The 17,721-nt window shown below is 39.7% G+C and overlaps 1 protein-coding gene across 3 annotated transcripts in view; it reads right to left on the reverse strand.

Moving 5' to 3' along the window:
• Positions 1–17,721, reverse strand: part of ADAMTS9 (ADAM metallopeptidase with thrombospondin type 1 motif 9) — a 175,637-nt gene that overhangs the window by 105,348 nt on the left and 52,568 nt on the right. For all 3 annotated transcript variants that reach the window (XM_003811598.6, XM_063602800.1, XM_003811597.5), the window contains 7 exons: positions 15,735–15,916; positions 15,509–15,645; positions 13,851–13,968; positions 13,498–13,593; positions 4,463–4,629; positions 4,241–4,370; positions 3,162–3,288 (listed from right to left, as the gene is read on the reverse strand). In XM_003811598.6, the coding sequence (XP_003811646.2) occupies positions 3,162–3,288; positions 4,241–4,370; positions 4,463–4,629; positions 13,498–13,593; positions 13,851–13,968; positions 15,509–15,645; positions 15,735–15,916 (957 nt within the window). The remainder of the gene's footprint in view (positions 1–3,161; positions 3,289–4,240; positions 4,371–4,462; positions 4,630–13,497; positions 13,594–13,850; positions 13,969–15,508; positions 15,646–15,734; positions 15,917–17,721) is intronic.

Raw genomic sequence — 17,721 nt, forward strand, 5'->3', positions numbered from 1 at the left:
GTTATATTGACTGTCAGTTTGATAGATGCAAGATAGAACACCTTATTTAGGCTTGGTTTGTGTCGGTGTATTTTTCAGTGAACGATTTTATTTTCCCAACAATCTATACAGGCCAGTAAGCTACGCATTTAAAAGCTGACAAATAGGCATGATCTTCTGGTTAATTTTAGGAATGAGCATGCACCTGCCTAATGAGGCCTTGGAAACTAATCCTAAACTCCTGGTTTTTCTTTGCATTTTAAAATTCCTAACCCTATGATCTTCATATCTACCAAAAGACCTGGACATAATCCCTTTACCTTTTCTTTAATTAGAGGTGCTATTATTACCATTGGCCTATGATCTGACGTGCTGTCCTTGTTTGGTCTGAGTAGAGTGTATATAAAAGTTAAGTGTCAAAAAAATAGTGACTTTCTCCAAATGGGAAATTTAGAATTTAGAATAGCTTAGTGTGCTAGCATACCTACTATATGAAACACAAAGAACTGAAGCCCTAATTACACCTAGGTATTGTGACATTATTTTTAATAAAAATCAGAGGATGAACTATGGAATCAGAAAGACCTGGATGTGAGTGTCAATTAAGTGACCCTAGTTGAGTCACTTAGCTTCACTAAGCCTCAGTTTCCTCACCTGTGAAATGGAGGGAAACAGAATCTATTTCACTGGGATATTTGGGGGATTGAGTGAGGCAAGCCATGTGTAGCATTTCACACATAAGGCAGACATTCAAGAAAAGTAGCTATTCCTGTTACAATTTATTATTATTATTATCATCATTATCCTTGGTGTTTCATTCTCCAACCAAGTTTTAAGTATCATGTAACTCCACATAAACCAATGAGCGGAAATCTATTTGAGATCTTTTGCATCATTTTACACAAAAACTCATGGCTTCAGGGGTACCTTTTAATGTATTAGCTTTATAAGCACTGTTTACATTTTATGTCTAAAGGCTTCCAATGCAGGGGAAACTTTGGAGAACACCACATAAGCCAGCATGATCACAAATTAAATAGTGGCTCACTGTGGAATCTGCTCAAAGTGAAAAATAGTTTTTCAAAATAACAGCTCAAACATTATCTCCACCCTCAAATTGGTGCTCCATGGGTAAACTTAAAAAGAGGGTTCTTAAAGAATTATTTATTTTTTAGATCACATTCTATTATTCGCAATGCTATGTATAAATCCACCATCTGTGCGATCATAGGAACATACTTAGCACTGTAGGCAGGAGTTCTGCTGTATCTATAGTTATCATCAGAGACTCAACCGTCCCGTTCTGATTCAATCAGTGGAGAAAAAACAGGTAAGGGGCTCCAAGCAAGGTAGGGAACAGGGATGGGGCAAAAAAACTCATGGGAATTATTTCTTTTCACAAAGGAAGAGAAGCTACCCAGAATAGAATCCATGAGTAACACTCATCATTATAACTGAATTAAGAATAAAAATAACTCTCTCCTAGGGTTTAAGCACAGGATCTAGGTGCAGATTTAGATTTCCGTCACTCCACTAACTCATTGTGTGAGCTTGTGCAATTTGTTTAACGACTCTCAGCCTCTATTTTCCTTATTTGTAAAGTGGTAAGAATAATAATATATAAATCATAATGTTGTTTGAAGAATTAGTAGGGTATTAATTATATTAACAGGATAATAGATAATGGGATAATATAAGAACTATCCTATTAGTAAAAGAATATTAATAGGATAATATATAACTGTTAAAAAAATAGTTCTTAGTAAATGGTTGACTCTATTACCATAACCATTACAGAGTACTGGGGAATATAGTGATAATTTGATATAAGGCTACTCAGAAAATGTCACCATTCTCAATTTATTAAGGTTGTGCCTCAAGGAATCCATCCACCAATTCATTTTTTTCCCCAAACTTTAGTGATTAATTCAGTTTAGCGGTTAGTTAACTAATTATTTTTTCCTGAAGAGACTTGAACTTTAATTTAACTCAATTGGCTGAAACAATGGGTTTATATGGACACTATCTACAACAAGAATATTGCCTAGTATAAATGTCTGCCTTTTAATGTCTTCCTGTTTTTTTTTTTTTTTTTTTACAATGACTTTTGTCAATATATTTTGGCAAGCCAATTTCACTAGGGCAATGAGCTAGAAAGTCAGTGACACTGGATAGAGGCTAGAAAGATCCTGGGCTTTGAAGTCAGAGCCTTCAGTCAGAACTGGCAAAAATATGACACTCGTACCATAACTGCTCCTCTCACTTCCATGGCAGACATTAGTAGTCAATCTCAGAACTCCTCTATTTTCTCAGAGCCTCAAGTAGGCCTCATAATCTGCACTAAAGCACTACAGGCAGCCAACACCCTTTGATAGGATTTGGCATTGTAATGTGGAGCCTTCAAAGTGCTTAAGTATTCACTTTCCTGCTTATAAATGGTGAGACCTTAACACATTCCTATACCACTCTCCACTGAATTTCCCTTCTTAAAAGGAGGACAAAACAGCAACTCACCTTAACTGCATTTAACTGTTATGCAGAGTATAAAATGCAAGCCCCGACTACTTAATATTTCAATATGACACAGTCAACCTTGCAGGCAAATAGAAAAGCTTCAGAATGCTCTACCCACCCAGTATTTCCTACCTCGGATTTTACACTTTTCTTAAACACAGAATTGTTTGAATATCTCAGACATCCATATATACATTTTCTTCTTGTTTCTTCCATGACGCTACCTTAGTGTACTGCAACTTTCAGGTGTGTAGGAGTTCTTCTACTGGGTGGTATACACTCTCGGTAGATATAGGTCATTATGGGTACTTTGAGGGATGAGGTTCTCCCCCTTTTCTTTTGACTTTCAAAACAAGTTTTCACGTACAATGTGACTCAATCATAATGCTAATACCTACCCAGCAAGTTGTGAGGATCAACTGAATGTTTTTTTGGCAAGTGCCATACTCTATTAGCTATTTTTAATTCTTAGGTGAACAAGAAATCTGCACATGTATGTCTTGGATAATCAGTTCCAGAGGGATGGAGAATTGGTTAAAGCTTATTTCACTGAAACACAAGAAAGGGGAACTAAAGACCAGCATCCCCTCCTTTTGCTTCTCCTGCTGGGACCTCCTGCAAGACTCTCACAATTCAGTAATAAAGGCCTTGAGAAAACAGTGGCCCACCTCAGGTCACAGTCTGTGCCGCAGGGTTCAGTAATGTGTCCAGGCTGGGGCAGCCGATCGCATCTTTGATCAGAAACAGTAAGCTGATCAGATTCCCTGGTGCAAACAAGTTTTCGTTTCCGTTCCCCTAAGCAGAAAGGGAAAAAAAAATTATTCAGGGAAAATAATCTATTCCATAAACTATTTAGACCCCGGATTGGCAAGCATTTTCTCTAAAGAGCTAGACAGTAAATATCTTCAGAGCGTATGATATCTGTTGCACTATTCAACCCTGACATTACAGGGCAAAAGCAGCCACTCACAGGCAATACATAAACAAAATTGTCATGACTGTGTTCCAATAAAACTTTATTTGTAAAAGTAGGTAGGCCGGGCACAGTGGCTCAAACCTGTAATCCCAGCATTTTGGGAGGCTGAGGTGGGCGGATCATCTGAGGTCAGATGTTTGAGAACAGCCTGGCTAACATGGTGAAACCCGTTCTCTACCAAAAACACAAAAATTACCCGGGCATGGTGGCATGCACCTGTGATCCCAGCTACTCGGGAGACTGAGGCATGAGAATTGCTTGAACCAGGGAGGCAGAGGTTGCAGTGGGCTGAGACTGTGCCACTGCACTCCAGCCTGGGCGACAGAGCAAGACACCATGTCAAAAAAGTAAAAAATAAAAAAAAAAGAAAAGAAAAAGAAAAAGAAAAAAAAAGTAGGCGGTAGGCTGGATTTGGCCTACTGGCTGTGGTTTGCTGACTCCTCATTTAGACAAAAGAAAACAAAATAAATAACATATGCTATGACTACTAAAACCATGCTCTGGAAAATTACAATGGCGGAGGTGATTTTTGCTTGGTTCTACACATGTGTACAAAAATTTCTTAGGATGAAGAAACCTAAAATTTCTTGAATCCCTTAAAAAGTTCAACTTCCCAGCCAAAAATGACCAGACACATTCAAAGAAAAGAGATTAGAGAACGTATGCAGACAGAAGGGTTTGCAGTTTGCATGCATTTGGCTGTTATTAAAAATAAATAAATAAATAAAATAAACTTCTCAAATCCCCAGAACTCAAATTCAAAGCAGATACCTTGGCAGGGTTTACTGCATGCTTGCCATGGCCCATGACTGTTCCAGTAAAACTGTTGAGGTTTATCTTCAATTGGAATATTGAAAGAATAGCGTACATCAGGGTTGTACAACTTTCCCACCGACAAAACCTAGAATGTGTGGACAAAACAGAAACGAACTGGGTGGGCTTAGTAATGCCAAGCAGAAGAAAAGGGTGGTGGGCTCATGGTCAAGTTTTTACCTGAAGCAAAAGTTCTTGCTCAATGCGATCTGTTGAGTTAATTCTTTCTACGGCAGTCTCGGACCCACTGTACTCTACCACAGCATTCCCAATGCGAATTTCCCTTTTGGCCATTGTGACAACAAAGTTTCCATTTAGCAAGAATTCACCTTTACTGCTTGATAAAGCTGTAGGTGAGGAAACAGAATAATACATTGATCTGCTGTAAATGACTAGCTGTTTGAAATATGAAGTAACATCTGGATAGGTAGAGAGTCGCTGTGCATGGAATGGGGACTTTTGAGCCAGACAGGCATGGCTTCAAGTCCCAAGTTTGCTACTTGCCAGCTGTGTGGCTTTGGGAATCATTTTCCATCCATCTCCATTTCTTTATCTCTAAAGTGGAGATAAAAGCACCTACTCCCTCGTGGTATCTGTGAAAAATAAAATGTAACCTAGGTGTCCTAATAAACCTTGATCTTGTTATACAAGACCCACAGTTGCAGAATTATAGATGGAAACAAAAGTGTTTATATGATTTGAAAATATGCATTAGTGAACTGAACACTTACAAAATTGGTTCCTAGACAAATCTATACATACTAGAATTAGTCAAGCCTGTTGAATCTTTGTTAAGTCTTTTTTGTTTGACAGATGTTGAAATCTGAAAATCCATGGTTAATATGATGCTCAAAGATCTCCTTATCAGTGTAGCTCACTGTGGTAGCCAGCCTCAAATATGGCCCCAACGAGCCTTGCGGCATGGTATTCACACTATGTATCATCCCCTCCCACATTCAATAGGAATGACTGCAATCACTAGGACAATGCAGAAACAACAGAACCTGACTTCTAAGGCAAGGCCAAAGGCACTTTGGCTCTGCCTTGCTCTTCCTTGGACCTCTGGTTCTGGAAGAAGCCAGCTGCCATGTTGTGAGGATACTAAAGAACCCATAGAGGCCTGCAAGCAGCAGGGAAGTACTGATTCCTTCTGCCAACACCCTCAGAGTGAGTAATCTGGGAAGTGGATTCTCCAGCCCTAGTTGAGTCTTCAGATAATACTACATTCCTAACTGCCATCTTGACTACAACCTCATGAGAGACTTCAAGCCAGAAACACCCATACATGCTGCTCCCAAATTCCTTACATGAGAAACTGAGAGATAGTATATATTTGTTGTTCTAAGCCACTATGTCCTGAGATAATTTGTTACACGGTAAAAGATTAATACACCAACCCAGACCATTATTTCTAAACCTGCAACTGCCTCCCATTGTTAGCACATATTACATACTCTCTATCCCCTTTCTCACCTTTCTCCATGGCACTTTGTTTATACTCTCTCTTCCTAAACAAGAATGTAAGACCCATGATGGTAAGAATGTTGGGATCATTTTATTCACTACTGTATCCCAGTTTCTGAAAGAGCACATGGCAGGTGCTTGGTAAATATGTATCTTTGGGGAAGAATGAATGAATCTACTCCAGATCTTGCAAAAGATGAAAAAAATCAGTGATGCTACAAAAGTGATATTGGAGAACTGCTTGAATCGAGTGCCAAAATGTTGGCCAAATGAGAACCTGGCAGAGTTAGACCAGTTATGGAATCTAAAATAGTCAAACCCATAGAAGCAGAGAGTAGAGTGGTAAATGCCAGGGGCAGGAGGGAGGGGGGATGGGGAGATGTTGGTCAAAGATACAAAGATTCAGTTAAGCAAGATGAATATATTCTGGAGATCTAGTATACAGCAATGTGACTATAGTTAACTTTACTGTATTGCATACTTGAAATTTGCTTAAAGGGTAGATTATAAGTGTTGAAATAAACAAAGAGAGTGGGAGAGAGAAAGAAGAAAGAAAGGAAAAGAGAGACAAAGAAAGAAAAGGAAAGAGGAAGGAAGGAGGGAAGAAAAGAAAAAAGAAAACAAAAGGAAATGGTAACTATGTGGGTGATAGATACATTAATTAGATTGGTTTTGGTGATTATTTCACACTGTATAGGAGTATAAAAACATAAAGTTGAACACCTTAAATATATGCAATTTTTATTTGTCAAGTATCCCTTGATGAAGCTGAAAAAAGAAACAGGAAAGAAAATTGACAAGGAGGATGAGACAACAGCTGCTTCAGAAGAAATTATTTATTTATTAAAAGGTCAAGAGAGCTTATTGGGAAAGTTAATAAATCTCTAGAAAGCTTTTCTAAAATTGACTCCCTTTCAGATTTTACTGTTAAATTCACTTTCAGTCAAGAATATACTACTTTGCTATTACGTGACTTGATATGAAAAATGTATGCAAAAATATTTATCGATTGCTTTATTCTTTTCAAAACCTTGGCATGATTAAAATGAAGATGTAACTTTGTTGATGGTCAAATACAAATAAATTTATTTTCATAATTTTTGATTAATTTCTCAAGATAAAATCTCAATCACATCTTTTCCTTTTAGTATTTAATTCAAAATTTTGATTGTGCTGCTTTTTTCTCCCCTGGTACCACTGCTCCTTGAATAAGTCCTCTTGAGTGTTGGGCTTGACATGAAGCAGGTATTTAATAAATCAGAGCTATTAAAAATTTGGGCTCTGAACAAAGACTAGAGAAAGGCCCCCCTTACCGTCTGTAATTTGTGCAAGAGTAGCAAATTTTAGTAGTGAGGATGCCCTTGAAAGATACAGGCCAATAATTTAGGTGAATAAAAGAAACAAGGACATTTAACTCACAGATGGCAAATAATTTTCATCCCCGGTGCCAATGTCAATCAATTGGTAACAGCTGCCCAAGAAACCATGCTGAACGTGATTCACCAACAGCATCATGTCTTAGCATCATATTGATGATACCTGTATTGGTTGTGGAATGAGGAGTGGACAAGATATCTTAGGTATTAGCTAGATCCTAACTCATCTTTCATTGATGCAGGCCATCTCATCAATGTAGGTGACTCATTATCTTTCACCACTCAGGAGAGAAGCAATGTGTACACAGAAGAGGTTCCAAGGATTTAGGTTAAGTAAATATTACACCCTTATGTGGATATTAAAGAGGGCAGAGATGAAGCTCTGAATATTTGTGGTTCAGCAGCAGCAGGATCCTTAATTTTCATAGACATGGGAACCTCACAGAGTTCATGCAACTGGACACCTTACTGACGCAGGGCTATTCGTTCCAGGATTAGGAATTAACTGCATTGAATTCTGTTCCTAATCCAGCACTTCATTTACCAGAATTCTCGCCCACATAAACAACATTTAGCCCCAAGAGAAGAATAAGGTGCCTTCATCTGAAATGACTGAGAAGAATGTGGTGACACTGGGAAATGTCAAGATTAGCTTTTAAAAGGATAAAATACCCTCCAACTTCTTGGCTCAAAATCCTTTGGAAGTCACCACTACCTATAAGATAGTACAACCTCCTTAGCATAACCTCCCTGTAACTTTACAAATCTTAATCTTCACCTATCTTCCTAGTCTGACCATTCACTCCCACCAATAAACCTAAATTTCAAGTCCTATATATTTCCAGGTCAGCCATATATCATTCTACATGGTGGCAGTAAAGTGAACTGGTTAAGTGTGTAGCGTCTGAAGTCCGACCCATAAGGATACCAATCTTTCCCATTTTCTATTTGTATCACCTTGGATAAATTACTTAACCTCTCTAAGCCTCAGTTTCTTCCTCTGTATAATGAGTTTCTTATAGGATTGTTATATGGATTAAATAAGAATCCATATCAGCTTTAGTTCCTGGCAGATCAAAATGCCTTTGTATGTACTGTCTCCTTATCACACTTCTATAAGGTAGTGTCTATTATAGAAGCCTAATTTATGGATGAGAAAGGCATGCCTTAAAATAGTTAATTTCCCAAGGCCATGTGGCTCCTAATCATGGAAATCTATTTCCAGAGTCTATAAACTACTAAAAATTTCCAAGAAGGGGGTCAACAAACGTTTGTTAAACGAGTAAATGAGTTCATGCATTCGTTCTCTTGTATACAAATAGAAACTAAGTATGTTTGTGTTGTAGATTTTTCTTAAATGTAAATTGCTCATTTTGTTAGTCTGCATGAGCCCTTGAGCAAAGCAGCCATTTAAAAATCCACTTTTTCGACTAATAGACATTGGAGAGTACCAAAGGTGGGAGGATAAAAGGAGGATAAGGGTTGAAAAATTACCTATTGGGTACAATGTTCATTATTTGGGTAATGGGTACTCTAAAAGCTCAGACTTCACCACCACCCAATATATGCATGTAAGAAACCTGTAGTCCTACCCCTTAAATATATAAAATGATAAAATAAAAATTTACTTTTATAAGCCCAAGAAAGATCCCAACCCATAGTAGGTGCTCAATCGATGATGCTGAAAGAATAAGTGATTGATGGAGTCTGACACTCATGACAAGGAGGATAGAGTGCTTCCAGCCAAATGACTCTTTCTCAGTCAGTGTAAACCTCTGACAACCTCGTCTTGCCTGCAGCTCCTGCAGCGCGAGACCCATCAGCCATGAAAGAGGCAGGAGTTTCAATGGGTCACTGAAGCCAAGGTTGTTTCCGTGGCACCTTGGGCATCCTGAGGCTGCTCCCTAATGCGGGTCATTCAAATGGTGACAGTATGATGTGCTGTCAACAAAATCACCCAGTTCTTTCAAACGAAGTTGCATGCTAGCTACCCAGCTGATGTCTTGATAAAAAGGAGGAAATAAAACGTCAGATGCAGGTTCTGTAAATCAAGTGATAATCCACTGTGATCATATGCAAAGAGTGATAGTCTATTCTGGGTTAATTTGGGGGGTCTTTTCCAATGTCTCCAGGTTTCCTTTCATGCTTTGCTGACTCAGGGTATTTCACCCTTCCATGCATATTCTTTATTCCAGTAGATGTGAGCAGGGAGAAAGAGAGGAGCACAAATGATATCGGATTCCCCTTACGATCTGCCGTGATAAATGGTTTGGCCCCAGACATCCTTAAAATCATCAGATGAAAAAAAAATCCTATTTTATCTTGCACTGCATCGATTCCCATCTTCCCATTGCCACAATTAATCAAGAGCTAAGTGTACTGGAGACAAATAAGTATCACAGAAATGGCTACTTTTTCTTCTAAAGAGATACGAACATGGTGGCCCTGGGTACAACTTGGCTTTAGCTCAACAGGAGGAAGGGGTCCATGTGAAAGGATGACCTTTGACAGGAAGGCTTTCTGCTTTGGTACTTTGTGAAACAAATAGTTTCCTGAAAACAAGAGCCTAATGCCCAACCTCCCACTAATGCGATTAAGGGAGCTAATTTCCTGGGTTGGTTTCCCTTCCATTGCACCCATCAGAGCTGGGTTGCTACAAAAGGCCCTCTCTCCTGGAAATTTCTCCCTCCTAGAATACACAGAAAAGTATGGCTTGGCTGACACTGAAAAAAAACATAAGGGATAAGGATGAATATTGCTTAGCAATGGAACAGCTGTGACTGGACTCAACTCGAGACTCAGTGTGGGTTGTAAAACCTTCTCAGTGCATTTGCTGCATCTTCCCTCAAGCCAAGAGTAAATATTTACACATGCCAGACTTGATGACAACATCAAATTCTTCCTAACTTGTTGAGTAACCACCAAGAGGTTCAAAGGCTCTGAGGTCTCGACTTTCACACTCAGTGGACTGTGACTTGCAATGTAGGCTTGCACACTTTTCATTTGCTTCTAGAGAGACTTCCTTATGCCAACAGGTGACTTTCCCATTCTATTCCACTAAAGTGTCATAACTGGCTCAGATTGCCTGTCTCAGATGACAAATCTTCTTTAATTTTGTTTTCATTCTTTACAAGGAGATTAAGAAACCTCCACTGAATAATAAAAGGTTATCAGGAGGCCCTCCCTGAATTCAGGCGCTTGATGTGCATTGATTAAGTTGACTTGAATTGAGGCCACTACTTGGAGGGAGATTGTTTTTCCAAGAAAGAAGAATAGCAGAGAATCCTTCTCTCTTTCGAAGAGAAGAAAGGAGCAACTCAACATGGCCTTCAGGTCTTAGGAAATTAATTTATAAAGCAGGCTGCATGCAATGCTGTTTGATTTAATTAGGAAGTAGTAAGGACACTGCAGCCACATGCTCAAATTTATAACCAAGTGTACAAAGAAAAATACTTGCCCCATTCTGCAGCTGTGCAAGGAGAAATGGATTTCCCCCAAAAATAATTTGAAAACAGTCCTCCAAGAACTTTGTTAATTGTCTTATAAAGTTGTCACTCATTTGGATGTTTGGGGTAGTGAAAAGCTGATGTAGTGATTGAGTAATTAATTCCAAGTAAGGCTTTACGGCCCTTGAAAGAAGAGGTGAATGTACATTTTCAAGGTAACCCCATTCTCCATTAAGCGCACAGTAGGTAGTCATTAAAGACAGCATTGACAATGGCTGTTCAACAATTCAGCAATCATCTGCTTTGTACCAATCATATGCAGGCTTCATATCAGTAGCTGAAGATGTAAAGACCCTGCCCTAACTTTAAAACACTAGTGGTCGTATAATAAATATGTAACTAGTCTTGTCATCTCAGTTGATGACAACTTCATCCTTCCCATTGCTCAGGTTTTGACCTTGGAGTTTTGAGATTCCTTTGTACCTTTAGTCTTGTGTACTTTTAACTCCTTTGTACCTTTAACTCACACACTATGTTCAATCCATCAACAAATCATATTGGTTCCAACTTCAAAAGATAACCAGAATCTAACTACATACTGCCACTTTCACCGCTCCCATTGGGGCCAAGCCACCAGCATCTCTCTCCCGGATTACTGCAAGGATTTCCTAATCAATGGCACCGCTTCTGTCCTGTACACACTTCCCCCACCATCTCTTCTCAATGTACCAGCCAGAGTGCTCCTTTAAAAACATAAATGCAGTAAGACGTCATTCCTCAGCTCAAAACCTCCAGTGGCTCCTGATGTCTCTGAGTCCAAGCCAAAGTTCTTAGAATGGTTATATGGTCATGTATGACCTAGTCTTGTTTAACCTTACCTAGGAGTGTCCTCTGTGCTCACTTGGCAACAGCCACACTGCCTCCGTCTTCCCTACTTCAAGGACTTTGCAATGGCTATTCCCTTTGCCTGGAATGCTCTTCCCCTAAATAGCTTATTATCTTGCTCTATGATTCAAACATTTCAACTCTACTGTCCACATCTCACCCTTGGTATCCCGATTTGCCTTAGGCTGCTCTGATTTCTAGCAGCACTTATCACTATAACACTATGGAGTTTTCTTATCTATCAGGTTACTGTTTATTGCCTATTGTTTATTGTCCCACTAAAAAGTAACATCCAAGAAGACACAGATTTTTTTTTATCTGTTTTGCTCATTGTGCCTAGAACAGTGCCTGGCACATATTAAATAAGTGAGTGAGTGACTGAATGAATAGTGATAGCAAATGCCATAATGGAGTCATGTATAAATATCATACTTGATTAGCATGCTTAGCTGAAGGCTCACTGTCTATCTATGCAGCTTCATGTAGACATTCCAAAACAGAGATATAGACTTTAATTCAATTCAACAAATACTCATTTACCAGCTGAATATGTCCAAATGCTTAGACTAAGGGCCTCTATACAGGTTGAATTCAGATGAATAAATAGAGTTCCTGCCTGGATATTACAATAAAGAAAGTACATTCATTGCTTTTAAAGATTGACTGCCCAGCAAGACAGCTCTAATTTATTCCAGATCTGAGTGTAAGCCATGCTGCTCTTCACGGCTGGGAAGAGTTTTGTGTAAGGTGATCAGTTAAATCCCTTTCAGTCATGACTCTACTCTCCATGTCCTCTTTCTTTTAAATGGCAATTAGGCAAATTTCACAATCACTTACAGCAATTTACAGAAAAACAAATTACAGTGAGACTGGGCTGGGCATGGTGGCTCATGCCTGGAATCTCAGCACTTTGGGAGGCCAAGGCAGGAAGATCGCTTGAGGCCAGGAGTTCAAGCCCAGCCTGGGCAACATAGTGAGACATCATCTCTATAAATAAGAAATAAAAATAAATAAAAAACGACTAGCTGTGCATAGTGGTGAGTGCCTATAGTCCCAGCTACTCAGGCTGAGGTGGGAGGATCACTTGAGCCTGGGAGGTTGAAGCTGCAGTGAGCTGTGATCACACCACTGCACTCCAGCCTCGGTGACAGAGTGAGACCCTGTCCCAAAAATACAGGGAAGGGAACAACACACAATGGGGCTTGTGGGATACAGGATGTGTGGGCAAGGGAGAGCATCAGGAAAAATAGCTAATGCATGCTGGGCTTAATACCTAGGTGAGGGGTTGACAGGTACAGCAAATCACCATGGCACATGTTTACCTATGTAACAAACCCGCACATCTTGCACATATACTCCAGAACTTTAAATTAAAAATAAATAAATAATAAAATAAGATGGGACTGGGCTGAGCAAACTGTTGAAAATCAACACAGGGTCATCGGTATGTTGTGGTTTAAATATAAGGAATAGATACGAATTAATCATGCACCTAGGTTCAGTGAGAAGAGGATAAAAAATCTGTATAGTATTGCTATTCTAGTAATGACTTGAGAAAAATACATGTCACCATAGAACCTTTTGCAACGAACAGGCATAATGAAATACTGAATAAGTCTACCAGTGGTCTGCTACTGGTTAGAGCTGAAAACATAAAAATTAAGTCAAGTAACGCTTCTAATAAAACATTTGCAAGTCAGTTCCCCACAGGACAGCTTTTTGAAAAGACTCAATGAGAGCAAGGACTTTATGCTAAACTTAGAGGATAAGTACTTTCAAAACTTGACTTGGGGCCTTTGTATTTTTTAAGATCCAGAGTAAATCCCTTGATATCAAATAGTGCAGCTACACAACTTTTCAATCAATACTCTGAGGGCGTATGTATGAGGGAGAAATACAATGGTGAATTTTGAGAGCCACTTATTTTATGAAAATCCATGACATCTGAAAGCTCTCCCTCTGCATGCCAGAGAAGGAAGGAAGTAGTATCTGGCCACTGCTCCATAGAACCAGAACTCGCAAGTAGTGAGGCATCCCATCTCACCTAAGTAGTTGTCATCGTCTGTTTCCCCTGAGAAACTGTGCTGCCGCACATCAATATTGGTAGCACCAGCTGGAATTCGGACCACAGTATTGTAACCTGAAAAGAATTTAGCAGAAATTCAGTACTCCACAGAATGGTTCACTTTCTCTAAGTATGGAATAAAAAGTGGACAACAAAGGAATAGAATATAATTCTCATATAATTCTATTAGGTGCCTTCTAGTCGATGGATAATCCACCGTAACGAGACTGATTTTTATGCTCGACATTAATATTTTTGCATATTACATGTGGTTAACAATTTTCAAACTTTGACCATATTCCTTCGCATGGTTCTTAGGAGCAGATTCTTACCATAATGTACTGTATTAAATGTTCCTGCCACTGTTTTGCATGAAGAATTATCGCCACCACAAACCCCACATTTATCTCGCCGGGCTTTTGAGTTTAAAACATGATCGCATCCAGCTTGCTTTTAAAAAGAAAAGATTTGAAATAAATGTAAGTATTATAGAGATTATAAAATGGCAAATAATGTGTTTCTTTTAATCGTGTGCCCTAAAAATGACGAGAAAGTCAAGTCCTTTAAAACTTGGAAAGGTTGAAAACTGAAATTATATACTGCCTTGCTATTTAAAATGTGGTCCTTGGACCAGCAGCCATGGGCACCTTTGATGTGGTCAGGAATGCAGAATTTCAGGACCCACCCAGATCTATTGGATCAGAGTCGGCATTTTAATAGGATTCCTCAGGTGCTTCATCTACAGATAAAAGTTTGAAAAGCACTAGTCTGTAAGTAAGCACAGTAATTTTTTAAAAAATTACTTAGGAATGAAAAAAAAAGGGAATAGGTGAGAACTGTATCTAATTAAAGAGCTCATGCCCCACCTTAAGGGAGTAGCTGCTGTCCACTCCAGACTATTGCTGCTATGAGGGAATGGGAGCCCAGTGTTGACATTTTTTCCCAATTTTCCAAAGAAGCTGGAAAAATTGACTTTATGTAAAATCCCATATGTTTAAATATTGGCTATGAATGCCAGCCAAAGTATGACCATGGGCCTCCATTTTGAGGCCTGAGGCTCCATCGAGTGGCCTGCTGAATTTCTCCTCATATTAACACAATGCAGCCATGTACACTGAACTCTGAAACATACACTGACAATGACCAGAAGACCAGAAGAACAGAGTCCACATTCTTGTCCGTTTTGTTCATTTGTGTGAACTAATCTTTGAGGAAAAACTCAATGTGTTGCTGTGAAATGGACAGATAAGGAAATCTGCAATATAAGCTATTAGTCAGTGGGTGATGCCCTTAGGGGCTCTTTCAATCAAATCCTTCCAACCAGGAACTCCAATATGCCTTTGGACCACAGGCAAAAAAAAAAAAAAAAAAAACAACCAGAGGCATCATCTCAGAGCCCAACCCGGTTAGGAATAATTTTTGACTAACGAGAACTGTGAAATGGTATCTAGCCCCTGAGAAATCACTGCTCTGATGTTTTGCTGTTTCCCAGAAGTTTCTCAATTTCCTTTTCAAGAATAATTAATTAACAGGAATGTCTCAGGTAAAAATGATCGTGGTTAAAAATGCAGAGAGAAACTTGAGTGAGGCCAGCTCTTCTTCCTGACATATTTCTCAACCTCAGCTATTCAATCTAAAAAATTTGCTGTCAGGAAGCATTTGGGAAACATTTGCTTAAGCATTGAGGTTATAGCAAAGGAGTGTGGGTGTAAATTGTTACAATAAATTTTTAAGGAGAGGTTTTGTGCAAGACCCCCACAGAGACTGAAAATGTCAAGAAAAATCCAGGGCAACGGCTCCCAAACTTTGGCACTACATGCATCAGAAAAAAGTGATATTGATGCTGTTGCTGATCCTGGGGCCATACTTTGAGAACCGCTGCCCTGGCAATAGTGCACAGATACTAGCAGTTGCTATTCTATCTAGGAAGCCACAAGTCACAGGTTGGCAGCGGGAAAACACAGTGAAGAAGACACCATCTAGGACTTACCCGGCAAAGGCCCTGGACACAGATATCATTTGTGTCCTGGCCACAAGGAGTTCCGTCTATCACTCTGTCTCGAAGCTGATAGTAGGCTGTGTTCCCTGCCACTCTGCAGAACAACTTGCACCGGTCCTTCATCAGAACTAGAGAGGAGAAACAATACAACTTGACTTTTGTGCCTGGCCTCAGTGCCGGCCAGCCAACGGTGAACAGATACACCAGACACACTTACTTCCACTGTATTTAGGGACCCAGCGCACATTGGGAAGCAGACCGTTGATGTTAAAATGCTTCCCGTCAAAGTGAGCACACTGTTCATCTCGGAAGTCTCGCTTCTGCTTGAGACATGGCTCCGTGTTGCAGGACTTAAATTTCATTCTACGTCCTACACAGTATTTTCCACCATTTTTTGGTCTGAAAAAAAAATGTGAAGAGCACACACACTGTATTATCATGTATTCCTCTGAACATCACTCCCTCATTCATGACTTCCTGTCTTCTAGAGAAGTAAATCTAGGGTGGCAAATGACAGAGGAATGGGCAAGAGCTCTGAATCCTGGTTTTTCATCCTGCCTTCAATACCATGATGTGTATAACCTTGGGTAAGTCACTTGGCCTCCGCAATCTTCCCTTATATTTGCAAAATGGGATGTAGCTATCTTGTAGGCTGTTGTGAGAATAAATGTTAGAATGTATAGCTTAAAGTATGAGATACGAAGCCTGAATCTGAATCTATTAGGCCACTTTTTGTTCCTTTTCTTCCCAACATTCACGGTGCTTCAATGTTTAAAATGTAGAAGGTGAAACGTACCCAAGAGTAGTTTGGAATGCTCCCTATCTTCCTTTTGTACCTTGACATATTCACAGGAGACCATCATAAACTTGTTCCCTCACACCTCCATTCATTCTGTCCCTCTACTCCCTCTCTCCAGACAACCATTGTTTTTGCTTTTTTGTTTCACAAATACAATGGAATAATGGGAATGTGTTCATATTTTGACTAACTTAAGAGGAGAAGCAGGAAAGAGCATACTGGTTTCATTAGCTTTTGTGTGACGAGTGTATGGCATAAGCCTTGCAAAGCATCACAGTGCAAATTTAATCTCCGCATGCAACCCTGTGTATGTATATTCCAGATGTGATCCAGAGAGTAAATTATACAACACATCTACCAGCAGTCAGCAGCATGCCAAATTCATCAAGGAAACAGGAAGATCACAGAATCGTAGGACGTTGGGGCTCACTCACCCAGGGCTGAAACAGCTCGGGTTTCACAACTGCCCTAGGACACCCCTGCAACTGAAAGGACATTTTTCACCTTTTTTCCTTTAGAATCAATCTTTCAGAGTAATCCGGACTATAAAAAATGGGTTTTTGGCTGGTTTGTTTGAAACAGGAGTTTTGGGGAATGAGAAATATATCCCCACTCACGAAATATAGAATGAGAGGTAGAAAGAGCTCTAGAGTTGGATCTTGGTTCCAATCTGGCCCTATCCTCACTGTGTGGCCCTAGACTAAGTTCTCAGTCTTCCTGAGTTTCAATTTTTCCCCTTCTTTACAATAAGTGCACATAGTAGATGCCATAAAATGTTACCTACTATGATACTTCATGTCAATACTGCCCAATCTAATCTGATCCAATTCTGCAGTTGGCTTGAGCACCCACTCTGAGCACCGAGGCAGGACTCAGTGCTCCTGCAGCGTGCCCAGGTGCCACAAAGGCCCTCCTAGAGAAGCTTGTCCTGATACTGTTATAAACGTACTTGCTCGATCAAAGATTTGCAACATTAAGTAAGAGCACCAGCTTTGCAGTTACAAGCTGGGGAGGGTGACTTTGTGTAAGCTGTCTCACCTTCCTGGCCTCTATCTTCACATGTAAAACAGAGATGATGCTGTGTACTTAAAAGGCTTGTTGTGACTCTGAGGAACTTAGCAAGAAGTCTGACCAACATTCACCATTATTTATCATAAGGAAGACTGCATCTAGGGATGCAAAATGGCACATAACACAGTCGTGTCTACGTCTGTCTGTTTCTGCATTAAGCACAATTAAGCCCATATACTGTATATCTGCACTATTCATTCAAACTGGGAAATCTCCTTCATATCTTGTCCAAGGCTAGGGAAGATGAGGTGCTTTTATACCAAGTGACAGGACGTTTAGAGAAGTACTTTGCCCAAAGGTCACACAGCTAACAAAGGAGCAGAGTCAGGACTGG

This window comes from Pan paniscus, chromosome 2 (assembly GCF_029289425.2).
Source record: "Pan paniscus chromosome 2, NHGRI_mPanPan1-v2.0_pri, whole genome shotgun sequence".
Lineage (NCBI taxonomy): Eukaryota > Metazoa > Chordata > Mammalia > Primates > Hominidae > Pan > Pan paniscus.